At 41.1% G+C, this 26,599-nt stretch overlaps 1 protein-coding gene across 1 annotated transcript in view; it reads right to left on the bottom strand.

The window, feature by feature from the left end:
- The window catches only part of efnb3b (ephrin-B3b), a 77,170-nt gene that overhangs the window by 33,253 nt on the left and 17,318 nt on the right, over positions 1 to 26,599 (bottom strand). The window contains exon 2 of the mRNA XM_072376863.1: positions 7,237 to 7,526. Coding sequence (XP_072232964.1) covers positions 7,237 to 7,526 — 290 coding nt within the window. The remainder of the gene's footprint in view (positions 1 to 7,236; positions 7,527 to 26,599) is intronic.

The raw sequence follows: 26,599 nt of genomic DNA on the forward strand, positions 1-26,599 counted from the left end.
AGAGAGAGCGAGAGCAGACAGATGACAAATCACAAGAAAAACGACATAAGGCGTCTCAGTAAGATGCTGGCCCACCACTTGCCACCAAGTAGTTTTCAAATCTCTGGAATTCTACTGGAGAGGTAGAACGCCAGTATTATGAAAGAAATTTGCAGTGACACTTCACAAATCATGCCTCAAATCATGCAGCAAAATGCCCCTCCCCACCATAGACACAGAAATACAGGTTTTATTTCTGCACTCAAAGGTACAATTCTAGGGAGGGTATCCTGTCAAGGTATATATATGGTCCTTCGGTAAATAGTTTGGATTTTTGTTCAATTTTAAATCTATTAACTTTAAAATAAAGATACATATTTGTCCTTTAAAAAAAAGAAGATTCTTTCTGGAACCCTCCTGTTTGGAGATTGCATGCTTTCTATGTGCCTACATCGGCTTTCTAAAATGAATTCTGGCCCTCTTTCAACAGTCCAAAGTCCCAACTTTAGAGTACATTTTTGTCCCTTAGGAAGCAAATTGTTCAAAGAGATTACAAAAATGTTCCAGTTTTGAGCCGGATCGACGAGCATATTTCCCTTTTTGGGACCATTCCCGTAACTTGATTTCTGATGCAAAGTTTATACTCGCCATTGGGGGCACTTTGGTATTATTTCAGCTGGCTAGCACTAGAGCTAATCTGGTGTACACCGTGTGATTTGCACGTTTTCAAAAAGCGCCGGTACAAGCAGTTAAGGCGCAGTATTGACAATGACAGTAGCGAGCATAATTACTGCATCGGTGCTTAGAGCCACAGGATGCCATCACTGAAGGGTTAAAGGTTCAGGTTGCTTTAGTTTGTCACCTGTCAGGTAAGAAAGAACTTGATATCCTCCCGGCTCCCTTCATGTGGTCATCTTGTTTTCTGCACCCTCCTTCCAGCAGCTCTTTCTCTCCTCTCCCCTGTGTCTGTGCTTGCTTTAGAGCATGACAGGAGGCTCAAATCAGAGGGCTTAAACTTGATCAAATATTCAGCAGATATAGATTTCCCAGAGTCCCTCAATCCTCCACTTCCTCCACTCAGCTGCTTTCAATCCTTCTATTCTTCCTTTGAATCTTACGCTCCTCTTACTGCAGTCACAGGCAAGTTGAACGAACACGTAAAGACACACTCGCAGAGCCACGCTTGTATGCACATGGGGAATCATAAAGTAATGTAGAGTGGCAACGAGGTACAGCTCATTTAGACTGCAGTGCAGTGTTTCCTATCCCTCATTGTTTCTTCCTCTCTCCTGTCGATTTCACTCCCTGTTTTGCTGTCATTACCCATCTTTCTCTCACTTTTCATCTGTCTCACTCCACAACTCTCGCTCCCTCTTTTCTGTCATCCCTTCCTCTCCCCAAAAGGATTTTGTGTCATTTATTACAGCTTAACCCTGATGAATAAATCAGTGAGTACCTCTGCATTATTGAGCACTTTAACGTTGCTGCCTACACGCATTGTCTGCCCCTCACTATCCAGCAATTAGACCACACTCATATACCACCACCCTGTCCCAAGTTGCTTGCAAATGCACCAAACAAAACTTTTCATCTCTGGTTGAAAGGGTTAAAGAGCTATAACATATAATGTGACAGACAGAGGAGCAATAAACAGAGTGACAGAGGGTGTGAACACAACACGAGAAAATCCAAAGAGAGAGAAAATAAAATGAGCAGAAAAGAGAGTGAGATGCGTTGGCATGCAAATAACGACCCCAGAAACATACACATGCACCAACAAACCTTTCAACAAAAGTCACAAACTTCCCCAAAGACCAACACATACGCACAAGCACACATATTTCTTGGTTTGCAGGCTCCAGTCAGCTCCTCTATTATTCATATTAGCAGGGTGGGGTTGTTTATCTCTGCCATTGTGTGACTGCGAGCACCAGAGGTGTGGAAAGCCCAGAGGGCCCTGCTCTGTACACACACCACAGGGAGTCATGGCATCTTTGTATCTGTCCTGCTCATCCATACATGCACCTGCTGGCTGCATAGTCAAACACAAAACATACCTGAATACCTGCCCCAAATATGCACGCACACACACACACACACACACACACACACACACACACACACACACACACACACACACACACACACACACACACACGCTCAAACCCACACTGCCATCTGTCACAGTACGCAACAACAACAAGGATGCAGTCCCACAACGACTGACCCAATCACCATGACGGATCTGACCAAACTTTGTGAGCATGTGAACATATGTGTGAGTCTTTTAAAGGGAGCGAGTGAGTCAGTGTGCGATTTTGAGGTTTTTGCATGTTTACAACCACAGGGCTGCTTGTAAGCTGATGTGTGTGTTTCTCTATGTGTGTGAGCGCATATATTTATGAGAAAGCCTGAGTGTACGGTGATGTGAGCATGCATATGTTAGTGTGAGCACCAAAGAAGATTACTGACAGCTGAGTGTGTGTGTGTGTGTGAAAAAGAGAGAGTGATCACTCACTTTTGAGGTCAGATGCATGTTGACTGGGAGCCGACTATAATTCACTGAAAGTTGGTGTGTGCTCCTACATGTATGTGTGTGACAGCAGCAGCAGTGATTGAAAGTGACCGCGCCATTTCAGTGTCACCCCACAGATGAGATGCAGTGGCTGTGCAGCAACAGCAAAGCCCATGACGACCACGCCCCACCCTCTGCCTGTTGTCATCCTCTATCACTTTATTTTTTTTCCTTTCCCTCTTACTTTGATCCTTTCATCCTTAAACGTGTACTCTGTACTCAGACTTCTCCTCCCTCCTTCCCTTCCTTGATACGAGTGAGCCTGTCTCCATCTTACCAGTCGTTGCTTTCATCACGTTGTCTCCAAAGCTAACTGCACTGGTTTGACTGCTAAAATTTTGTAATGTCTTATGGACAAGATGGGCAGTGTTTTACACTTGGGATCATAAACTAAGAATTATTGATATAGCAGCATTTAAAAGAACAATGTTAAATGTGTCCAAGTAACACTTACAACTTTTTGGATCGAAAAGCATAAATTCTAATCATTTTTATTCTTTGTCTAAAAACATAATGCTTCCTTTTTGACATATTTAACATGGGCTGCACACTGTCACTGAAAATTAATCTCTGAAAAGCTCCATGCTTCGGGATATGTTCAACAATATGACAAAAAAAAAAAAAAAAAAAAACTCTGGATAATCCACAACATGAATTGTCATCAGGTTTACCAGGGGCAACTGCTTCAGTTCACAGTGAGGTCAGTGGACAAACCAAAGTAACACGGTCCTGGACATGTTGTTTTTTCATTTTCAGAGAAAATCTAAGAGGAAACTTATCAACTCTAAATAGTCAACATGTCCATTATAATATAAGATGAGGGCCAGTCCAGTCTCACAGTAAAATGTTTGTTCACAAATCTAAAATGTCGAACTAACAGAAAAAAGGTAAAGATGTTGTGAGATGGAAATGCTTTTTTCTGCCTTTTCTTTTGTTTAGGGTAGTGTTAAGGTGACAAATCAGCATGTAAACATGCATTCATTTATATGCAATTCAAACCATGTGGCCTATTTTTTATTGATTGTAATGCTATTACCCACCCCTTATAAGCATTTCTGAACATCAAACAGGTGTGAAATATCATTTTTGCGACAGTTTCGTGCATTTCAAAATGGCCTTTGATTTATCATTTTACAATTTCAAAAAGCATGGTTGTACAGATTGTCCACCTTTATTGTAAAACTGCAGCAGAATGCATTAGGCTATTACACATTCTTGAGTGAGACTACCAGGCAGGTGCATGCATGTAATTGGGTGAACTGATCCTTTAAAATGATGCAGATGCATCATCAAGACTGTCCTCTAATAGTGCGTGTGCTCGCTTTGTGTATGCGCACACATAATAAAAGTATGTGTTACACAAGACCGTCTGTTCTCAAAGGATTATTTAAAAGAAGAGAAAGGCATGATCTGCGGTTTGGCTTGATGTGCTGTGTGTGTGTGAGATTGTTTGTGTGGCCGGATTTGAATGGTGAAAGAAATGAGGGTGGAGAAGCTGAGGGAGCGACTGAGACAAAACAGAGTGAGAGACGGAGGGAGAGAGTGATGAAGAAATGGGTTTACATGAACTCTGACCTCATGTTAAGAATGAAAACATCAATCAATAAGTATGACAAATCAATTTCCCCACCTTGCTCTGCTCTCCCCAGGATGCGGAAGTAAAGAATCACATTTTATGAGATTCAAGTAATGTGGTTACAAAGCAGTGGTATCTGTGAAGCATTAAAGGCTATAAAAACCACGTAAAGTTTAGATTATTGTTTAGACTACCGGAAACATCTTCTTAAATCCCTTTGTTTTCTCTTTAAACAACCATGGACGCTATCTGAAAATAACACAATCATGACTTTATGTGTTTACTGTGGTGATACAGGAAACTGTTCACCTGGTGGGATTTAAGCAAGTTACAGTAATGGGTTTAACTTTGAAATGAACCTCCACCGACCTGCTTCCTCCTGCTGCTCCACCAGACAGACACTCCACACTACCACTCATACATTTTTCATGCTTGCCCACTCTGCAGTGTGCAAATGAAATTACAGTATGCTGTAGTTCTTAATTAAAATTAGATTACCCTCAGGCTTCTGCACACACTGGTGCCTTTACGTTCGTGCACAAATTGACTAGCCATAGGTCATTGCATGTTCTGTGTGTGTAATAACCACTGACATGGCCAGTTAGCACACACAAGTCACAGCAGATATATGCTCTAAATCAGCAGTAGGATTAACTTTATTAATTATCTCGCATTCTCATCAACTCACAGAAAGTTCTGGCAAGACACTCAAGACACTTCATTCCTGTCACATGATCAAAGGCACACTATACACACACAATCTGTGTGTTGATGTCATCAATAAGTTATCAGTACCAAATGCTGTTACGGATCAGCAACTCCCCTGTCCCCTCACCTCTCCCAATCTCTCTCTTAAACGTATGAGTACACTTCTTTGTTTGTGTGCGAGCGCTTGTGACCTTGCGCTGCTGCCAAGTGTCAATTGATTGGGCCGGAGCCGTCAATCGATCAGTCTGGTCTGTGTGTGGCGATAAAGGTGTTTCTGTCTCGGGACTCCTGATTGTTAGGCGAGAGTGCAGAAGAGAGTTGAACAAGACCGACCATGTGGGAAACACATGACCCTGCACTATGTTGCTTTCCCAAAATGGTACCAGTATTCAACATTAAGGTTACAGGGTTTATGTTTTGGCTTTCAGGACAATGAGTGCCCATTTGGGTGTGTTCGACACATTGTCACAATCCCCTGATTGTGTCGGATGAGATATGAACAGCGGATAGTTTTAACAGTTGAGATATGCAGAAAGTAAAAAAGAAAAACAAAGCTGACCTGGTTCCTAAAACTACAGATCTCTGATGATAGTGTGTAACTAAAGGGCTGAGAACCTGTTCGTCTGACATTTAACAGTAAAAGTATTTTTCCATTGAACAAATTTCTGTTGACGTCTCCAATTTCTGATAACAACACAAACACAACGTTTACATAATTTACTAAGACAAAAACCTTATTCAATGTATTGTATTCCTCACCAAAATATCTATTGCTCATGTCATGGATGAGAACCAAAAACACTTGAGCTACAACTTCATCCAAGTGAGATATATTGTGAAATTTTACATGGTAATGAGTGAGTATTGGATTTTAAAAGATGCAGTATATAATGGTGTGCCAAGGGATTTCAAATCAGGAGCGTAGTTAAATTTAGCTATGTGAGACTCTGTTTTATGTACCTTGTAAGCATCTGCTTCTTGCAGCATATTTGATGGCTGTTTTGGTTTTGCTGTTACACATCTTTGAAGAACTGAATCCAAATTCTGTAGATATATGCCAGTATTAATTTGCATCCATGCTTATCAGCATATGAATAAAAGACAGGCGATGGTAGCTTTATTTACCACATCATGTCACCTACTCATGTCTAATGTAAAAGAAATATTGGCATGCTAATATTCATGCAGGACAAGTATGCCCAGTGTTCCACTTTCCCAAACAAGCCGGGTGCAAGGGTCGATAGTTAAAAACCGAGCGCACCAAAAACCAGGGAACAAATATAGAACACAAAGAGGCACAAGGGACGAGACAGACTTCAAAAAATGTTATATTCTCTTTGTTTCCTTCTCTCTATCTCTGTCCCAGCTTCCTCCTCCTACTGGCTCCACTGTGTCTCTCCCCCCCCCCCCCCCCATCAACAGCAGACGAAAAGAAACGAAGAGCGCATTTGCACACCTGAGTGAATAGAGCTCGCAGGTGCGTGGGTGGAGAGCTGTGGGAATCAAACAGTGTCTCTCTCTTTGTCTATCCTGCTCAATCTCTCACTCCTGAGGTGTTTTTACAGTGCTGGGGTTTGTGTTGGAAACTTGTGGGCGGCTGGAGTGCGTGCATGCATGCACGTGCTCTGTGTGTGTAGCATGCGTTGCTCGAGTTGTGAGTGTTAAATGCTCTTGGCTCTTTGTCTGTGTTTAAAAACAACCTACAGGTTTCGGCTGACGCGACCTTTACTTGCAGATTGTTCCGGCCGATACAAACGCTTGGCCTGTCTTACCTGGATGACCTCACCAGGTCTTCGCACAGCCTAACTCTAAACAAACCTTTTGAATACACCAAAACAAGCCGTGCTTCACTGTTTGCGGTCACTGCAAAGCTGGCAGTAACAATAAACAGACCTGAGGCCTGCACAGCAGCCAAACAGGACAAAAAATGACAATGATACATTATTAAAGGCAACGGGGTGGCACACGTATTTCTCAGTGAACACAAATCCCACACAAGTAGCAAAGTCAAGAGTCACTAAAAGTGATAAGCTGCATTAAGAGTGATTAAAAGGATAAAGGCTAAAATTTGCTTACAACAGATTGTGACATTCAAAGCAGAGGATTTCTTTTAGAAAAATACCATAAAATCTCCTGAATTTTACACGCTCATTTGGTCATTTTTTGCAGTGTATCCATCTGTGGACTGGAACACGCACAATTTTCAAACCTAATCACTCTAAACACACCCGCCCAATCAGCATCATCATCACTGAAATAAACAAACACTCAAGCACAATCAGAAATCAACCACATAAACATAACAACACCCCCCTATCACTACCGCTCAACACACTCACCCACAAACACACATGCAGTCTTCCTACCCCCTAATGTTGGCTCTGCTTCCTCAACTCACCGATGATGTAGTAGTCATGCATGCTCTTGAACTCGTGACCCCAGAGGTTGGGCGAAAACTCCTGGAACTTGATGGTGAAACGACGCTCTCGCGTGGGTTCGTCACAGGTGAGCACGATGTTGGGCGGTCCAGTCACCTCACAGCGGTCCGCCTGCTCCCGCGACGACACGAGGTAAAGTTTGTAAAACTCGTACTCTGGCGTGGACCTGGCGGTGTCCAGCTGAGGGCAGATGAGGTCCAGCCGGTCTCCAATCTGAGGGTACAGAACGTAGCCCTTGTCGTCCCTGAACCTGGATGGAGGGAAGACATAAATGCGAGAAAATAGGAAGAAAATAAATTAGTCGGTGGGAGTGAGAAAGGTGGGAATCATTAATTAAAGTATTTCTAAACTGGTTCAGAGCCACCTGTCCTTGCTGCTGAATGAGCAACAGATGGGTCCTTTGGCTCCCTCGTTTCTCCAACTTTCTTATTTTTCTCCCTCATGTGCAGTCAACAGCAAAAATATTCTTTATATAGGGATAATAATCACCATGAAAGCCAAAAAGGAGTCAAGCATTTTGTCTTAAGTACAGAGATATGTTAGAAATCATAATTATTTATTTATTTGTTTCTTTTATTTGCTGGACAGAGAACTGCTCATTTATCAACTCAAAAAGTAAGTGAAAATGAGCCATAGTGAGCCTAAAACTATTTTCATCATGCAGTCCCTTGTCATATGTAAAGTTGACCTTTTAAGCACCTTCATTTAATAGGGAGTTTATTTTTATAGGCTATATGGGGCAATGGGCACATGAGGATTGCCACTTACATGGTATTTTTCACAAACATTTCAAAATATAATATTCCAAACATGTGATAACATTATGCATATATAGTTCCATTTAAACCATTTAATTCCATTTATGTATGTCATAATTAGGATCAGGAATAAAAAAGCCTACCTATTTTGCCCACACACAATCTAATGCACATAAATGTAAAGCATTTACATTTGTCAAATATTTTTCCTCTTAAAGAACATCTTCTCTCTGAGCTCTTTTTTTTCCCACAGCATTTATATTTGGAAGTGAGAACTGAGGCGTGTCTATGGAGAGAAAGATAGGAAGACAACTTTCCCAGCAGAGCCAGCAGAACAAAGCACAACACTGCCACTGCCAAATCACAGGTATGCACTGTTAATTCATTTGGTAATTATCTGTCTTGGTTTCAGTCTGTCATCCACTTTGATTTGAAGTAAGTGTAGTTTGTTTGGTGCTTTGACACCTGTCATCTACAGCGACACATGATTTCAATTTCACAATTCCAGGCAATAATACCGTTTATTATGATTACTACAATACTTCTGAGGATTATAATGGACATCTTTGAGCTTACATGGCATTCTTTTTGTTTTTTGAAGAGGACTTTAGCATGAAAACTAAATATAATCTACAAACATGCCAAGCTCGTGGCTCACTATGACTGTACGTCCTTCAGAGATCTTCCCAGAGCTGAGAACATGAAGCACAGCGGTCAGTAAGGCATACGTTCAACAACTGACTCAGACTCTGTCATCCCCCTCACAGCACAAGGTCATCTCTTGCTGATAAGGCCAAATATTATGAGTTATAACCTGAACTCCTGAGGCCTTTGATTATTCTAATGCACCATCCTACTATGCTTAGTGTACTGGGGGGAAACAGCACAAAATATATGCACTCCCATTGTCTTATTATCTCAGTTTAAACAAATGTTATATTGACAGGATGGTGGAATTTGTTTATACCAGTAAAGGTTCAAATGGAGAGGGGGATTTGCTCAAGTTTTTCAACTATTCTCACTGAATTCTCACTGAATCTTAAGTGACACTTTGATGTGGAAGTGGGAGGAAGCCTGTAAAGTTAAGGAGCCCAATTTTCTGTTAACTCTGCCTCAAATGCTGTTTCGGTTTTCAGCAAATCTGCACGAACACTCAGGAGTCACAGCCCTAAAACTTGCTTAATTATTCTCTCTGTTCTGCTGTCAGATAACAATTTGAGTATTAAAAATAAACAATACAGGAATCACAAAGCAGACAAAAACAATGAAGGATCTTACATAACTGCACTGTCAAAAAGACTAATCACACCAGCATCCTATAAACATGCATGTGACAGTTCCATTTGTTAAATTAAAAAAAGAAAGTTCACTTTTGACTGTCAGATTTAGAACATAATTTCCTGATCACTATAATTTAAGCTTGCGTCGCCTTTTTTTCTTCGGTTCTTTTCTATTATTCTGTAATACTTTAATGGTCCCAACTGTTTACTTTGAGGAGCTTAACTTCTTTATTTGACAGAGTGTATTTCAATCAGCGTCATTATCCATAAATGGTTGCAAAGCCCATTGCAAAGCTCATTTTGGTTTTAAACCAAATTAAAAGTGTAACCTGGTAACTTTTGATTGAATTGAATTGATACTAAACTAAAACTAATTGTCCTATCAAAGCAGCAGGAAAAGACATTTATTGCAATTACTTGTATCAAAATTGTCATCTAAAATGATCATCACAGACTTCCTTTCAATAAAAAGGCTAAACAAGAGGTCACACTTTTGGAAATGATTAACAATATTAGGAAGCACTGAAAATAAGACAATTTGATTTTTGGTAATATAATTAGCTAGAAAAGCAAGAGCTTCTTCACATGCAGTACGTCTCTAATTAGTTTCAGCTGTATAGACTGGAGGGGTAATCCAGTAATCTAATTCTACTCTTCCATAAGAGTGTCGTGTGATTTTTAAGGAATAGCATTTGCAAGTGCAGCTTCAGAAACCAGATATATTGACTTTTTTTCTTTGCCTTGTAGGAGTTAAGGATCAAGAATAATAAATCTACATTTCTCATCAAGAAACCTGACAGTTTTATTTTTAGACTCCCCATGCTTGGCTTCAAACTACTTACAAAAACACTGAAAAATCAAATGACTTTTCTGACTTGTCTCATGTTTATTTCAGCTGATCAGTACTGACTAAATGTACATGTTTAAAATGTTATACAAATGCTTATTATTAGCAGAGAAACTTAACTATTGATCAAAACAAAACTTTAGACTACAACTTGTAGCAAACAGACCCTTGAGTTTGCTGAATATGTACCAACAAGACAATCTTGCCAGAGCAATATTTTACCATCATTAACATCTTTAGGATTTAGCTTGTTAACATTAGTTAGCTCTTTAAAAAGTGTTTAAAAAGGTGTTGGAAATTATGGTAAAAATCTCAGAGCATTACTATCATACTAGGAGTATAGCCAAACATTTAGCCATAAACTTAGCCACCATGAATTTATATATTGTTTTTTTTAACTGTTAGTGTGTTAGCTAGGGCCACCTTGTGTTTTTGGAGACAGAAGTGATCATATTTAGACAGAAAGGTGGAGCTGGAGTGGGATTTGACTCATGTTAAAGATAGGTTATCTTTCTTTTAAAAAGAACCACCTGCACTGATAAAATGGAGGGAATCTAGCTATAAACATCGTGATGATTTGTGGATCAAATTAATTGGCCAAAGAAGGAAAAACCTTTGGAATGTCTGTTGGAGCGAGCAATATTTTGGGGTCAGCGTCTACAAACCCTACACTTCATGACTTAATGACACTGAATTGTCTATAAGCAACAAAACAAGGTAGAATTGTTTTTTTGCCTTGCATGTTGTACCTGCAGTTTTCTGACACATATTGACACATCATCTACCACTGTACAGGCTACATCTACTTATTAGCACTGTGAGCTAACAGCCTTCCACTTGCTATAAAATGAGTAAGCTTTATCAGTTGGTATGTTTAGCTGGCAACGTATGCTATGAAGTAAAACTTGAGAATGCAGACTGAATGGCGGTGGAGCTCAGACAGGCTCGGAGGCCTGCTGGGAAGCCACTGTTCCACTTCTTATTACCCAGGTCACTTGGGGTTATCAGGCCATACTTAGACTGGAGAGGCAGGCGCTCAGCTTCACTCAACACTTATAAACACACACATATCTCCCCTTCCTGTTGGCTTCAGAATGGCATTCGTACCATTTATAGAGTATGAAATGTAAACATGGTGGTTGTTCCTGAGGCTTCTGCAGCAAAGCCAAAACAGAAAAATCCGTTTAACACACAAGCTACACACACACACACACACACACACACACACAGGCCCAAACAAATGCCCTTGTGCTGAACACAAAAACGTTTGCCCAAGCACATCCACCCACATCGAGACGCACAAGTTGAGCTTTCCCCAAACATGAACAATGAAATCAACTGACACTCATACGTTTAATAAAAACAAGCACCTTTTCCTTCCTGCATGACGCATTGTGTGAGGTTTATCTGATGGTATCCTGAGTCACAGGCGAGTTGTACTGCAGAATAGCAGAGCAAAAAGAAAAAAAAAAGAACCCCCCACACACACTGGAGATGAGTTGAGAGCTAAAATGCCACTGGGCAGGTGTAGCGCTCGAAAAAGAAAGAAGTGGAAAAATATTGAGTAGGCCAGTTATGCAGCAGCAACAAAATAAATACATTTTTAAAAAAGAGGAACAAAATGGAGATAGATCTAAATTTCTAACATGCAGGAGCAGGCAAAGAGCAATAAGGAGAATATAGAAAGTATGAAAGAAAAACCGAATGACTTGCTGCGACAGAAATTAATTTTCTGATAGGTTCCACGTTCAGAGTGTTAGGTTTGCCGAGTTAACCCAGGTTAACCTACCTGTAGTGTATGTGAATGAATGATACCGCCTGTGTGCACTGTAAACAGGATGAGGTTTTGAGACCTTGTCCCAATTTGCTGTGAGGCCTTCAGTGTCAACAAGCCTGGATTGCATTAAAAACATCCAGTGTAGTTATATGAAATCACTTCATGTTTTTTTTGTTTTTTTAGTGGATGCTTTAAATCCACATTAAGTCCAGTCGGAAAACACAGGTTAGTTTCTGAGCCTTGTGAACATGAGATGCAGCAAGGCCATAAAACTTACTTCCAGTAAAGAAGCACAGACCAGAGGAGGACGAGTCAAAGCAGAGAGGAAAAAGTGAAGTGAGGTGAACCTATAAACGGCTTTATAGAGTTCCTCTACGACCACATCTAAATAAATCATCCCATTCAAAAACAGCCCTGAGCAATATTACATGTTCTCTTTACTCTTTTCTTTTTAGGCTCATTTCGCTCTGAAAGTGTCTCTTAGTGTCTGTAGTTTTTTTTTTTAATCCTCCGCTCCCTCTCATCTCTCATGCAGTCCACTCTGCCTTGCTCTGTGCCTCCCCTTCCCTTTTTCTCAGCCATTAACAATAGAGCCATTCATGTGGCCACACTTTGAAACATGGCGTGGGAGGTCGGAGGGGGCCAGAGGTGACACCGGGGGGGGAGGAGGAGAAAGGGGAGGCGGAGGAGAAGTATATGGAGGGAGGTGGCGGGGGTGAGCTTTCAAATCTTTTCTTCTCTGAGCTCTTTTATGAGGGCAGAAACATCATTTTCTCAACCCGAGTATCGCCCTGCCGCGACCCCTGAGCTGAGCTGAGATGACTCAAGGTTCAGTCTTCCTGACCCCCCTCCTCCACCTTCTTACACCTTCTGCTTATCATCCTCCATTACTCTTCATCCAGTCTTACACTCTTGCAACTTGGAAAAAAGGAGACTGTTTTATGTCACCTGGATTTTAAATAGAATAAACAGCAATTGTGCGACAGTATCTTCACCACTGTGCATGCATTTTTCTCTACTCTTGTCCATCTGCATATTGTCTAGCTACTCTGGGCAGCATATCGGACAGCTTGAACATTTCCAGGATTCCACAGCAGCAACCTGAGCCATGTCCAGACCAAAGCTGGGCCCACAGGTGCAAGCAGGCGGAGGGGAGACAAGGGACGGGGTGTGTGCAAATGTATTTCTGTGTGAACATGAGAGTTTGACGGAAAGGCGGGGTGTTGGAAGGGCAGGCGAGTGCAGGCTCGGAGTCTGTGAGAGAAAAAAAGTCAGAAGATACAAAGACGGAGAAAAAAATGCAAGAGGGAGAAGACAAACAAATGAAAAAGAAAGCAAGATACTGGGTGGATTGCAAGTGCAATTAGCTTCACTCGAAACTTTCTAAAACTTTGACCTCCACCATCTTGTGAAGGAGTTTGCCACTGAGTTAACCACAACCTGGCGTGAGTAGGAAGCCAAGTAGAGACAGCAAACGACCAGTCTATTAGAGGGTAAAAAACGATGGCAGTATTCGATTCTGCGGCCGGGAAGATTTATGATGGGCCTTGTGCATAAAGCTGTCTGCACAAATCTCACGTTATACACAGCAAATTCACTCACACTGGGACCCTGAGTGACCTCTCCCTCCCCCTTTTTTTAATGTACACACGCTGTCAAAATGCACAGCGGGGGAGCACACGCTCTAAAGAGCGGCTAACCGATCGGCCACGGGAGGAATACATTCACTGCAAGACATGCATACATGTTTGCAGACCCGCTGAGCTGCAACACCTGCAGGCCATCTAGTAGCTGTCTAACGTAAATCCGTTGGGTCTCATTTGTTGGAGTGCTGCTCTCCAAAGAATGACACAATGAGCAAACACACACACTCTCAGCGGAAAATGTCCATTTTGAACATGTCATTTGAGCTCACATGGAATAATTGATGAAACAAATTAGACTTTCAACCAGTCCTCCAGTACAATTAGTTTTCTTCTGATGAACTTTGATGAACGTCCAACCAGACATGTGTTGAAGCCCAGTAAGAATGACAGATGGCTCCTCGGGTATGAATACAATGTTTGAAAAGATTTGGAAAAGTAAAATTATCTCACTCAACTGACATACGCTTTTAGCCACTTTAAGAAAAATATTATTTCAAGCCTCAGTGCTGGATTAAATCACTAGCCACGATGGAGAGGGGACTATCATTTTCCACTATTCTGCTGGAGCAATCAGTAGTCCTATATGCCGCACAGCTCAGAAACACCAACAATATATAATGTAAAACATATGGTTTATATATGAAACACTAATTCATCAAATGCTCAATCTGTCTTTGAAAGAAGTTTTGTAAGAACAGCAGCTCCATCATGCTCTGCACATCTCACCTACATCTTTTGCCTGCTGCTCCACCTGATTGGTTTACAATAAAAGATTCAGGAGCTTTTGAATTTTGCTCATGTTGAGCTCTTTTATCTTGACCTCATCTTTGATCACTTCTGTGAGTGAAAGGAGTGTTTCTGTGTATGTAGAAGCTGTCTGAAACCCATTTCGCAGGTTGCACTTGAGGCCTTACATCAAAGAATGCTGATGTCATCTGCAGGTGCGAGAGTGGGTGGGGTCATCCTGTGACATATTTTACAGAATTGATACTGTATTCCTGTTTCAATTCAAAGCTAGGAGAGCTGTAGCTTCTCTAGGAACAGTTAAATGTCGAATTCCTGCACATCATTTGTAATCTTAAAACTGTTGTAGGATTACTATTATCATTTGTTACCATTTGGTTATTTAAAATTCTGCATCATTTGATAGGATCCTTTGATTGGAGACACTGTGGCTTCTGCTTCCATAAGTGCACAGGCCTGTCAGACGGTTTTAAAATATCCATAATCATTATTACTGTCTTCATTAAAGAACCATATACCCTGGAGAGGAGCTGCAGAAAGTGGTCTTTGACTGTGTGTATAGAGCTGCAGAGAGATGGAGACACATTTGTATGAGATAGAGGGAGACAGAGAGGAGTTAGGAAGAGACAGAGCGGGAGGAAGAAAGAGCTATAATATAAATTGATGAGAGTTTGAGTCTCTCTAGAAGCTATGGCCCAGATACCTCTGAACATTTCTATTATGGATGAAATGTTGGAACGAATATGAGTTCAACGAGGACTGTTATAGAAAGAATGAAAGCGACACACTGGCTTTGGATCCAGATACTTTTGTTTATCATATTTGTTAAGTCAAAAGTTTTTTTCAATTTTTTTGTTTGTTTACCCATTTCCACACAAAACAAGTGTGGCTTTTTCCAACGTTCCCACTGGTCAGATCAAATGCCACAAATTGCAGACTCAAGCCAGCAGAACTTAGTAGTGATCCTTGACCTCCAATTGCATTAAACATGTCAGAGTTAATTTGGTCGATTGAAAACAGTATATTTCGCTCAAAACCATGATTTATGCAGCATCCATGTGGTTATTATATGATAATGTTATTCTGTATACGACTAAAGGCTTCTTTAACTCATTCAGACCGTAGGCTTCACTTAAAATAGCCTTCTAAAACCTTTAAGTTTTCTGGAAAACTTAAAACTGTCCACTATAACCTTTTATTTCTCAGCCTCTGAAGATACTAGAAAGATTAAATTAAATAATAAACATTTGAAGGGTTGAATCTTCACCTTTTATTGCAAATTACTTACTCAATTTTTGAAAGTGATAGTAGTGCACCTTGAAAATCTTATGTCATTACTGTAGGCTACTTAGTGGACGAAGAAATGTTTAATCATTAAACCACCACCTATCAAACACCACTATTTGACCTGAATATTATTTATCTTCATCAAGAATATGCATCTGGCACATCTGTATTACCCAGTGTACATTCTGATAGTATAAATATGACCTTTTCCTAGACACAGTTTCTTCACGGCGATGGACAAAAAAAAAAAAAATACATAAAAAAAAAAAAAACTATGGACATGATGCCAAGGAATGAAAAGTAGGGACAGTCTTCAGGTCTTAGCACAAGATTACTGCGCTGCAAAGAGAATGTGAGCATATTTACTCAAAGCGATTATGTGGCTCTGCTGCAGTAAAATGACAGTATTTTGTTAACACTTTACTAAATCACTTTTGTCACATTCTGGCTGGTTTTAAACAATGACATCACTTCAGTGGGCTATTAATACAATCATAGGTTGGGTTGAAAAATATTCCTATTACAATGCATGCCATTTTTATTTTTTACATGCAGTTGCCGTGATCGCGGCAAAAGTGGGACATCTAGGAATTAAAGACCTAGATAAGGAGCTGGAAGAGCCCAAAACAAAGCTCAAAGGAGAGTTAATATTGGATTTATTACATGCAGGCAGACAAACCTGGCCTTCCTCCCAATGTGTCACATAACCCCTGAGTCACCCTTTTAGCCATGTGTAGGGTTCATGCTCTGAAAAAGTGTATTTAAAACCCAATCATTTTTCCAAGCCAATTTTGGTGCCTAAATGTGCCTGATGAGGGAGAAACAGAAGAAATAACAGTGTCACACAAGGGCATGAACCAGTCTCAAAGGCGATTTGCGGGCATGATTTACAGCTGCTGAACATGTAGGAAAATAAAGGGGGTTAAATGGATGCTTAAGGGAGAAATAGAAAATGGAAAGTGATAGATAAGATATAAGGATCAGTGTGAGCGAGAAGACAGGAGCACAAGGTTGATGTAAAGTCAGTGAGCATTGAAAAGCCCTCAGGAATATTTCTAGTGAGAAACGACAACGACCGTAATGGTTTCCATATGGTGAGAGAGGGAGAGAGCGATGACAGAAAAAGAGGAGGTAAAGAGAAAAGTAAAGCAACGCAGATGGGGCTTACAGGAGGAGGGAGGGTCAGACAGTGACCGGAGGTGGCAGTCAGAAGGAAGGGATGCACAGCCTTGTTTGAATAGTTATTTGGTATCATGGGACTTTGAAGGTAACTGTGTCCTTGTCATACAAACACACACACACACACACATCCTGCTGTCCAGAGGCGGTCCAGCACGCTGCAGCGTCGATGTCACATCCAGTACATATCACACTCCGGATAACCACAGAGACACGGGATGGAGGCACGCTGGATGCCTTGGCATTTGAAAAGAGCACGCACACACACAAATGCAACACACACTGAGTTTTGTCTCTCCAGTAAACACACACACACACACACCCTTCATCTCTTCACTCCTGCTGCGTTCAATACATTCCATTCAATACAATGCAGAAGATGTGCGTATCACATTAACTTGAAACTTGTAGCTGCATCATAAAGAGAAAGTAGAGCTAACTAACCAGCAGTAGAGAGAGACTTCTCCTCTTTGAACATAGCTGAGCAACGCAGCCATATTCAGGTCAACAGAAACTTTTCTCAAGCAAACATCCTCATCTCTCTTCTTCCTCATCTCTTTCTCATTTGCATCCTTGTTCCTGTTTTTTTTTTGTCATGTTTCTGCTCCAGCATCTCCAGCTCAGAACTTTTGTTCGCTGCTTCTTTTGACTCCTGCAAACTATAAGCGAGTTCTCGAACATGCTCTATATTCAGTCTCTCATGTCTTTACAAGCCTATCCTTGCTTATTCTCTCATTTCTCTATGTCTCCATATCTTTCTTCATTACCATTGTTCTTTTCGTGCAAAATATCTATGTCAGCACACTTGCTTGAAGCTTTTCTTAGATATTTGTTGCTTGTAAGTGCTATAGCAGAACAAAAACTGAATAACAAAAATCACATATAGCACATAATTATGAAACAATAAAATGTGACCAAAGGTTCATTTGTATGTTGACTTTTTAAATATTTTTTTAATTCAACATCTTAGTTTAAAGTATTAATTTAAAGTAAACTATTTTAATGGATTTATTATTACTAAATTCTCCTTCTTTAGAAGGCCTGTGAAATAAAAAAAAAGGAAGTTTTTGTTTGTTTTTCCAATATGATCTTTACATGGGTCACATACACAACACTGGCCCTGAACGCTATCTAAATGACAAAAAAGGTATTTTTATGGGTCATTTATCATTTGGAAAACAACTAAAAGAATGCTGATGACTCAGTCTGCGTTCAATTAAATTATTTTTGTTTATTTGTTTTTTAACAGTGTCCAATGATTGCCACTAGGGCTGACCAGTCAGAGCAAACTTTGCTTTTTGGGGAGGTGGGCCAGCTACCCATGTGTATGTTTTACAGGAAACAAAGGACTTAACAAGCTGCTCTATGGTAAATTTAATCTCAGTGGGACCGGATACTGTTGAGATTGTGACTGACCTGTGAAAACAATGCATCTCCAAAACGTCAACTTAAAAAACAGACGGCTTCTAGCTTAATATTAGTGAATCAGGGATAATTTAATAGGATGTGACAATGTTTAGGAAGTTAGAGAATGTTCTTAATCCACGAGGAAAGGCATAGTTTCCCTCCTTGGGTATTTTTCCAACAGTGTCAGTTAACGTTGGCTGTATTTTACATGTGTCTGAGAAATTAACTCAATGACTAACCTGTAACCATAAAGCCACAGACACATTTTTTTGTCAATGCCATTTTTTTTTTAAAAGGAAACTTATCCATCCCTATGGGAGATCACATGAACATAAATCATACTTTTGACATGTTTTCACGTTGTTTTCACTCCTTAACCACCATTCCTTCCTGCTCCTACATCTCTTTTCCTCTCACCTGCCCTCCTCCTTCGCTCCCCCCGCCCCATTTTCAGCATGTACTATGGATGATTTGCAGCAGTCTGGATTGGTCCCATTAAGGTGGTCTTGTGGAGGTGTGTGATGATCAAGCCCTGTAGACCCTGACAGGTCTGTGTGTGTTCGCATTTTTCTGTGCAAATGTGTTAGTGTGAGAGAAAGAGATTGGGAGGAGCCTCCCCAGTTCACAGATAGATACAACTTCATATATGTACCCCTCAACAGAGGCTGAAGGGGACCCTTGAGACACACACACAGAGGCCCCCTTTAACTCCCAGTGAGCTCTTTAATGTGTTTAAGTATATAGCTTATGATGACATATACACATAACTTTACATACATGGATAGTGGCAGCTGGTGTTTACGCCTGGTGTGTGAAAGGTCTTCAACTCATTCACTCTGACCACCTCCCTAATTTAATTAGGTCACCCCGGGCTCTGGAGGTATGAGGGTTATAATGCATGCAGTGGCATTCTCGTTCTATGTGCTTCACACACACACACGGAACGAGAAACATCTACTCGTCATCCCACTGGGAGAGAAGGAGTGAGGTGAGACGCTGACCTGCCACAGTGTGGGTCACCCATATTTCCAGAGTTCCCTGTTTGTGCGCATGTGTGTGTGAGGGCATCCCCATGCGCTCATGCATGTAGGCGCTCTCCCCAGGGTCCACAATCCCCATCTGTGACCTGAGAGGGCCAGTTGTGTGTTTGTGTGGAGTTTCAACTCTGCTCTGCAGAGGCCACAGGGTGAAGGGATTCTGAAACTTTAGCTAAAGGCGACCCAGTTTAAGCTCAGTCAGGCCATGGTGTCAGGAGTGCAGTGTAATCCATAAGGGGACCCTGGGGGCCACCAAGAATGCAGGGCTCCTGGGATGTATCTTTTTTTTTTGCAAAAGAGTATGAAAGTAATTTTTCCATGTTTATTTGTGTGTAGACACATTTTTGCTTTGTTTAAACTTTAAAGACTCATGCAAGTTATTCAATATCGTTTGTTATTTTCAGAATATCAAACGAAAACAACAAAATTATGCATTTCTGAAGATTTTTTTAACTCTTTGAATACTGGTCACAGATGTGCTTCTCTAAAGCAGTCATTCATGAAAAAAAAAAAAAAAATTAAAGCTAGTTTATTGTAGGGGAACATTCTGAAGAACTTGTCCAAGAATACCTATGTCTTTGCTGCTTGTATCATGAAAGAGGCCTTCTGTATCTGCAGCAGTGCTTAATCCATCATTGGAAATGGGAGCCTGGCTTCCATTTGGTTTCCCAACATGCTCTGAGCAGCACTACCCGACTCTCAGAATCTCAGCTCCTTTTTCTCCAGTGGAACGCATCTTGAAGTGATTTGGGGCTCAAACCCTCTCGTGCTCCCCCCCCCCTTTTTTTTTGTGCCCTCCTTTTCTCTTCTCATAGCCCCCTAACCCACTCAAATGTCTCCTCTCGCTCACGTCTGAAGGATGATTTAAAGGCTTAGGGGAAAGCGCTGCAGCAGGAGTCCTGGCTCGACCCAGGGGTTGTGAAACCCCTGTGGTAAAATCAACAGTTGGCCTGCCATAAGAGCAGAGACTCAGAGCAGTAAGGGAAGATCCGTCCACAAGAGAAGGACATATAGTGTCTGGGGCTACCAAACATACAGACACATGTGTAATTATATACACACACATAGTGCTGAAGGAGAGAGTGCCATACCAGTATTTCAATGCTGATAGCTTTGTCAGAGTGTGTGTGTGTCAGTGTAAGTGTGCATGACTGTGTGGGTGTGTGCTTGAGCACGTCCGTGTGTGTACCTCACCACTTCTCTTCTACTTTATTTCTAAAAGAGAGGCTTTTTCAACAGTCGCCCGGGTATTTTCAAGGGGCCTGTCTAATTCATGCAGGTGAAGTGTTTTAAAGTTCCATTCCCCGTTTACCTGCGGGGCCTGCAAAGCCCACAACAGCAGTGTTGAAATATCACCTCCCCTCCTCCTTTTCTCCTTCACTTTCATTTCAACTTCTATCCTATTTGTCCTTCACTTCTCTCCCGTCGCTCCACACCTGCCTCTTCCCGCTGCACTCCTTTCCTTTATTTCCATCTTTTCCTCATCCCTCCTTCACTTTCCACCTCTCCTCCTGCTCTCTTTTTACCTCATCCTCACTCTCTCCCTCTCTGCCTCTCTCAGTGTTTGAAGCGGAGTGTTTGTCTCTGGGGCTGGATGATTGACAGCTGAGAGAGCGCCAGGCAGCTCTCTGGTGACAGATAAGGACTTTGGCTCTATTACTCACTAGGTCCCACAGACATGCACACACACAAACATTCATGCACATATATAAACTCTCACCCATTCTCCCACGTGCACATGGATTCACTTACTCGTCTGCACACTCACAAAAACGCACACTCTGGGTCCCATGCTGCTTGCGCAGTTCGGCAGCGAGCAAGCAAACCTATTTGCATTAGGAATCAGTGTGTAAAATAAATAAAGAATCAGATGAATCGAGGAATAAATAGACAGGAGGCACGGCTGGGGACGAGTGTGACTGATTTGTAGTGTGTGTGCGCGTGCACGCTTTTTCAACCTCTGGGCTCCCGAGTGGGGAGAGCAGCAGTGCAGCACCCTGTTGAACACACACAAACACACACAGTCAAATATAAATGAAAGGATTCAACAAAGCACGAGTCATTATGGTAATGAAAAATGAAAGGGTCTAAAAATACTCTTTATATTACAGCCTTTGTTTCAGGGAACTCCAGTGAGACTACTCTGCTGACGATGAACAAGAGAACCGTGAGCTAAAGAAAGAGAAAGACAAACAGTTTTTCCTCCTGTCTGCTTCTCCATGAATGTGTTCCTCTATAGACGGCCAAGTCTCTGGTTTGCAACACACAGCTTGCTTCAAAGAGAGAAGTTGGATGGAGTGCAACTGGTTCAATTTGAGTACATGTTTATGTTCTTGGCAAAAAAAAAAAAAAAGAGAAAAAGAAAAAAGCCTTGGTGACTCGCTGATTGACAACTGAAAGTGAGAGGAAGATTGCAAAGAGGAGATGCAGCCAGAGCATAAACAGGTGCAACATCAAATACAGCGAGGAAAAATAAGAAGAGCAGGAAAAGGGAGCAAATTCAGCATTAGAGAAAAACACAGAGTTCTTTACTTACGCAAGTTTTTGCAAGAGTGAAAAATAGGCTGAAAATTTCAGGATGGAAGAAAGGAAAAGAATTAGATGAGGCAAGCGGAGGGTGACAAAGTGAAGGAGGGATGGATGAAAGCGTGCAAGGAGCACGCTGAGCTACAGGTGTGAGTGGCAGGAGAGGAAAGGGAGGAAGAGGAGGGAAAAATATGAGAAAGGAATAATGAGGTCGACCCCTGGCAGTGAAGGGTGGCAGGTTAAAGTACGATTGGAGGAAAATTGAATGGGAAAGATGGATGGCTGGTGGGGAGATGAAGGAGGGAAGGGTCGACGGGAAGGACGCGGTGACATAGCAGAGGAAAGGGAAAAAGACAGAGAGAGTAAAGGCATGACTAAAGAGATGGCAGGCTCAGCGTGAGAGAAAGAGGGAAGAAAGGAGAGGAGGGCAGCCTGGAGCACAGAAGTTTAAAAGTGAGGAGAGAAAGACGAGAGGGAGAGAAGAAGGAGGTGACAGAGATAGACGCTGAGCATGAAAATGGCCTTTGTCATCCCTTCTCAAGCACAGCGCTGGAAGACAAAGGGAGCGTCAGTGCGAGCTGCTTTTTCCAGCATCTCTTAGATGACAATAGCTATTTGTCTCCTCATCACAGAAAGGAGGCAGAGAAGAAAGTAAAGAGCACACTGTTCTTCGTGTCTGTTCCTCCTCACTCGCTTCTTATCTCTGTCCTCCTTAGTCTTTTTGTTTCTTAACCTCCTCCTCATCCATCTTCCAAATCTAAAGGCTCTCTTAAACATTGTTTCTCTCCTTCTGCGTGATCTCAACAGCCCTTACGCTCTGTTAAAGGTAGTCTAGCAAAGTGTGAGTGGGTGCAGGGAAACAACCCCCTTATTTGAGGTTGGAGGTTAAGGGTCATGCTCGAGTGCTGATGGTGCATCCAGCCAGACAAAGCAGATTAACACACACACATACAGAGCAGGCAGTGGTATGTCAACCCTCTGAACCCCCTCTCAGCTTGTTCCAGGGCCTTCTATTTCATTGGGTGAGATAGTATCATATGTTGCAGTTTGCACCAATGGGAGGTCAATGCCCCAATTGTAAGAGCGGTCAGCGGTCAAACCTACTCTTGCAACAGGCAGTGATGTCACCGCCGAGTTAGTATTCAAAGCAAACAAATTGCAGATTACCAAAGAGCATCGTTTTGGTTTGTTCAGCACATTCTCACCATATCAGAGACCAGCATGTTTGCCATTTAGTGGATACCTCTGTATGTTAAACACACGTTTATCATATTATCCATGCTTAATGTGCCATTCCTCTCACACTTGTCCATTAGAGTGAGCAAGTTTAGCTTCTGAACTCAATAAGAATGCAATTTGTGAGACCTGGCCAAAAAGATCACATGGCAATCTTTTTGTGGTAGAATCATGATCCAAAACCTAAATCGCTATTCCATCCACAGATTGAGCTGCTGGATCGCTGGGATTCAAAGCATATCAGTTCAACTGAAGGCCAAGCTCAAACATCTCTTCCTTTTTTGGGCCTGATTTCACTCCTAATTTTGGATGTTTCTCTGTTCACCTGTTTCCTGTCACAGCACGTTATCTAAGCAGGGTTTACATTGATCCGACTTCAATACTGAGCCTGATTCTTCTGTGGAGACAAATTCAAAAGTAGGATTAAGATTGCTTAGTAATTCATTGTAACACTGTAATAGGGCTTCTCCAAACTGGGTTCTATACAACATCAAGCAAGTTTCACTGGCGGAGAGGAATCAGTGTTGTGTTGCAGATATATATGGAAGTTCATAAATAATAATTATCTTACTCTGGTTAGAGATCTGTTAATTATTTTTTCTCTTTACCCTTGACCTCAAGGGGAATTTAGTTGCCTTTTCTGAAGCTTTTGATCATATAAAAACCCCGTTGTTATGAAAATGTCCAACCATTTCTTGAATTTCAAAGAATTTTTCATTTAATTAAATTGCGTTTATGTGTGTGTGTGTCTGTATGATGGAAAAAAAAAACAAAAAAAGTGTGTTTTTAATTTATTTTTTTTTTTTTAATAAAGGAGAACCTCTATTGTCATTGCAGTGAAATAAAATTCAACCTGCTTCTAATAAAAATATAAGAATTTTGCCTGTGTTGGTTAATTGGCTGCTGCGCTAGAATCAAGAAAAATGTTCTCGACTTGAGGTAAATAATTTATACAGGTTGATTGATGTTGGAAAAAGCTTGAAACATTGTGGCTGTGCTGGAAAAAATATTTCTACAAAAGTAACAATTTAAGAAACTGTCTGTAGACTGAAGTTGACTTGAGAGATTTTTTGCAGTGCACAAGTGTAAAAAACATTTAGCTCAAGAAAAGAATGTTCAACAACAACAGATCTGTTTCGACTTCTTTCATTCCACTGCTGATCTCGGTGTGAGGTCCTCCTTCTGATCTGGGCAGCTCCGCTAGTGTGTTTAGAAGTGTTAAATGCCCCCCTGACCTGCTGCAGTCTGTTATTAGACCCTCTGAATGCCAGGCCTGCTAACTCGTACTGGCATCAATGCCCACGCCTGGCAACAGTCGCAAATCAGTGTGATACACAAACACACATGTGCAAACACTAACAGGCAAACATGTTTCACACAGACACACACACACACACATCCGCCGGGCACTCAGCAGAGGGTGAATAACCAGTGATATTCCTCCGTCTTCTGCCTTATCAGTGAGTCGCGTTCCGCCTTAGCCATGCATACTGTACAGTCATTAATCATGATTCTCATTAATTATCTATGCACCCAACTGGCTAATTAACACATCAGCTCAAGCAGAACTAATGCTGCATGCTAGTTTACCTCCCCCTCACACCAAACACTCCCCAACACACACACACACCCTCCAAACCAACTTAAACCCCTGCCTCTATCAAACTTTAGTTTGCGTCACCTGCAAGGAAGAAAGTGACTTGTGAGAAAAACATTTAAATTGACAACACAGTTCAGGAAAAGGTGAGAAGGTAAAACGCTAGCTGAAGTCTAAAGGAGCGTTCCACTATCTATTCTCAGTCAGTGTGTTTAATGTCTTCTGTTGCAATTTACATCATTGCTGAAACCACATTTGCTCCTGTTGTCATGTCATCTTAGTGGTTTGCTCCAGTCCATTTCCCAGAGTTTATTTCGACAGCGCCTAATGAATGGACACAAATTGTATTTGTCACTGCACACACAAAAAAAAAAAAGAAAAAAAAAAAGGATAACGGTTGCGCTAGCTTACAAATGCATGTACATGCTCCATGAACAGCTTAGAGTGTCTTTAAACAAACAAAACTTGCTTTGCATGATTGGTATTTTGCTTTATAAATGACTGTTTTAGTGAGCGATGTTCTGTTGTGCAGCTATTTAGCATTACAACGCTCATTTACATGCCTCTAATAGCTGTGGGGTTGGTTTTTTTTCACTTTTTTTAAATGCAGCAGAAAAGAAAATGCAAATGAGACACGTTTCCCTTAACTAGTTTGAAGCAAACAACAAGGACGCATTTTGACGTCAGAACGTGGCGGCACAGACTGGGTTACGTTGGATAGGACGGCATGTAATAAATAGCCTAAAAGATGTAGTTCTGGATACAAAGTGAGTTGAATTGGCCAAATACAAAAGAACATTTACCAATGCTTCTTCTCTAGAAACACTTTGATCAATAATATGAGTAAAATATCGATATGCCATGCTGATCCTTTTCTTGTGATATTCAAAATTTGTATAAATCTGTGTTTTTTCCAAAGCATTTTCCCTTGGACTTAATTTGAATTGTTGCATGTCTTAAAAAAACTCGACAACAAAAAGGGTATCAGAAACTTTACATAATATATTCTTATCATACTGAGGCTATATTAAATATATCATTTTAGTACGATAAGATATAAAATAAACATACCTCAGTCTCAGGTTTTGTATTTCAATAAAAGAATACTGAGAATGCTATAAATGTCAAATATGTGTTAACAGGCTTCTCACTCTCACCCTGCTGTCCTAATATTTACAAGAACCCCTGTAAGCACAACTGAATTAAATTAAATGAGAGTCGATTTGAATGTTGCAACCACAAGGCATTGTGAGGTGGAATTATCTCCTAATCATGAAAGATGGTCCTGCGCTTCTAATGCTAAAGGAGATACTAAAGAAAGCACTGAAACAAAAACATTTTAGATGTTACAAGCAGCTCTCATAAGAGCTGCCTCTCAGATACTTCTGGGTCATTTCACACAGAAACCTTTCTGAGTAAAACGACTATTGACCAGATGTTGCGTCTTGAATTAAACTCACTGTAAAACATGGCTCTCTAATAATTTTGTAGATATATTTGGACATACTCTTTTTTCAGATTTCAATGCTGAGAAAAATTAACACTTAATGTGAAGCGCCAAACAAGAAAGATGTGACATGGAAGGAAAGTATGTGGAACAACAGCATGAAGAGGCTGGTGTATGGTGACTTCTGCTAATTGATATCTCAAGCACCTCACACCGATCACCACAAGGACCAAATTTGAATGGCTTCATTTGCATTTTGGAGACTTGTTTTTAGTTCAAGTATTAAAAGAGCAGAAATGGAGAAAAAGCTGTACTCCACACCGAGCACAGAAGAAGTCCTACATCCTACAGAAGAAGTCCTGCTGGGATATCTGGTCACTCCGTATGGTTTATATTCTTGTCCAGCCTCCACAGTATTTACTCCCCTTTAATCTCCCTTGAGGCCTTGGGCTAGAGTCGGATATGTGCCTCAGGGTAAAATGAAGGGTAATTCACACTGAGACATGGAATTATAATGTTTCCATGCATGAAGCCTCTGAATAATTTACAACATTG

The sequence above is a fragment of the Leuresthes tenuis genome, unplaced genomic scaffold (genome assembly GCF_036924035.1).
Source record: "Leuresthes tenuis unplaced genomic scaffold, fLeuTen1.0.hap1 SCAF_22, whole genome shotgun sequence".
NCBI lineage: Eukaryota > Metazoa > Chordata > Actinopteri > Atheriniformes > Atherinopsidae > Leuresthes > Leuresthes tenuis.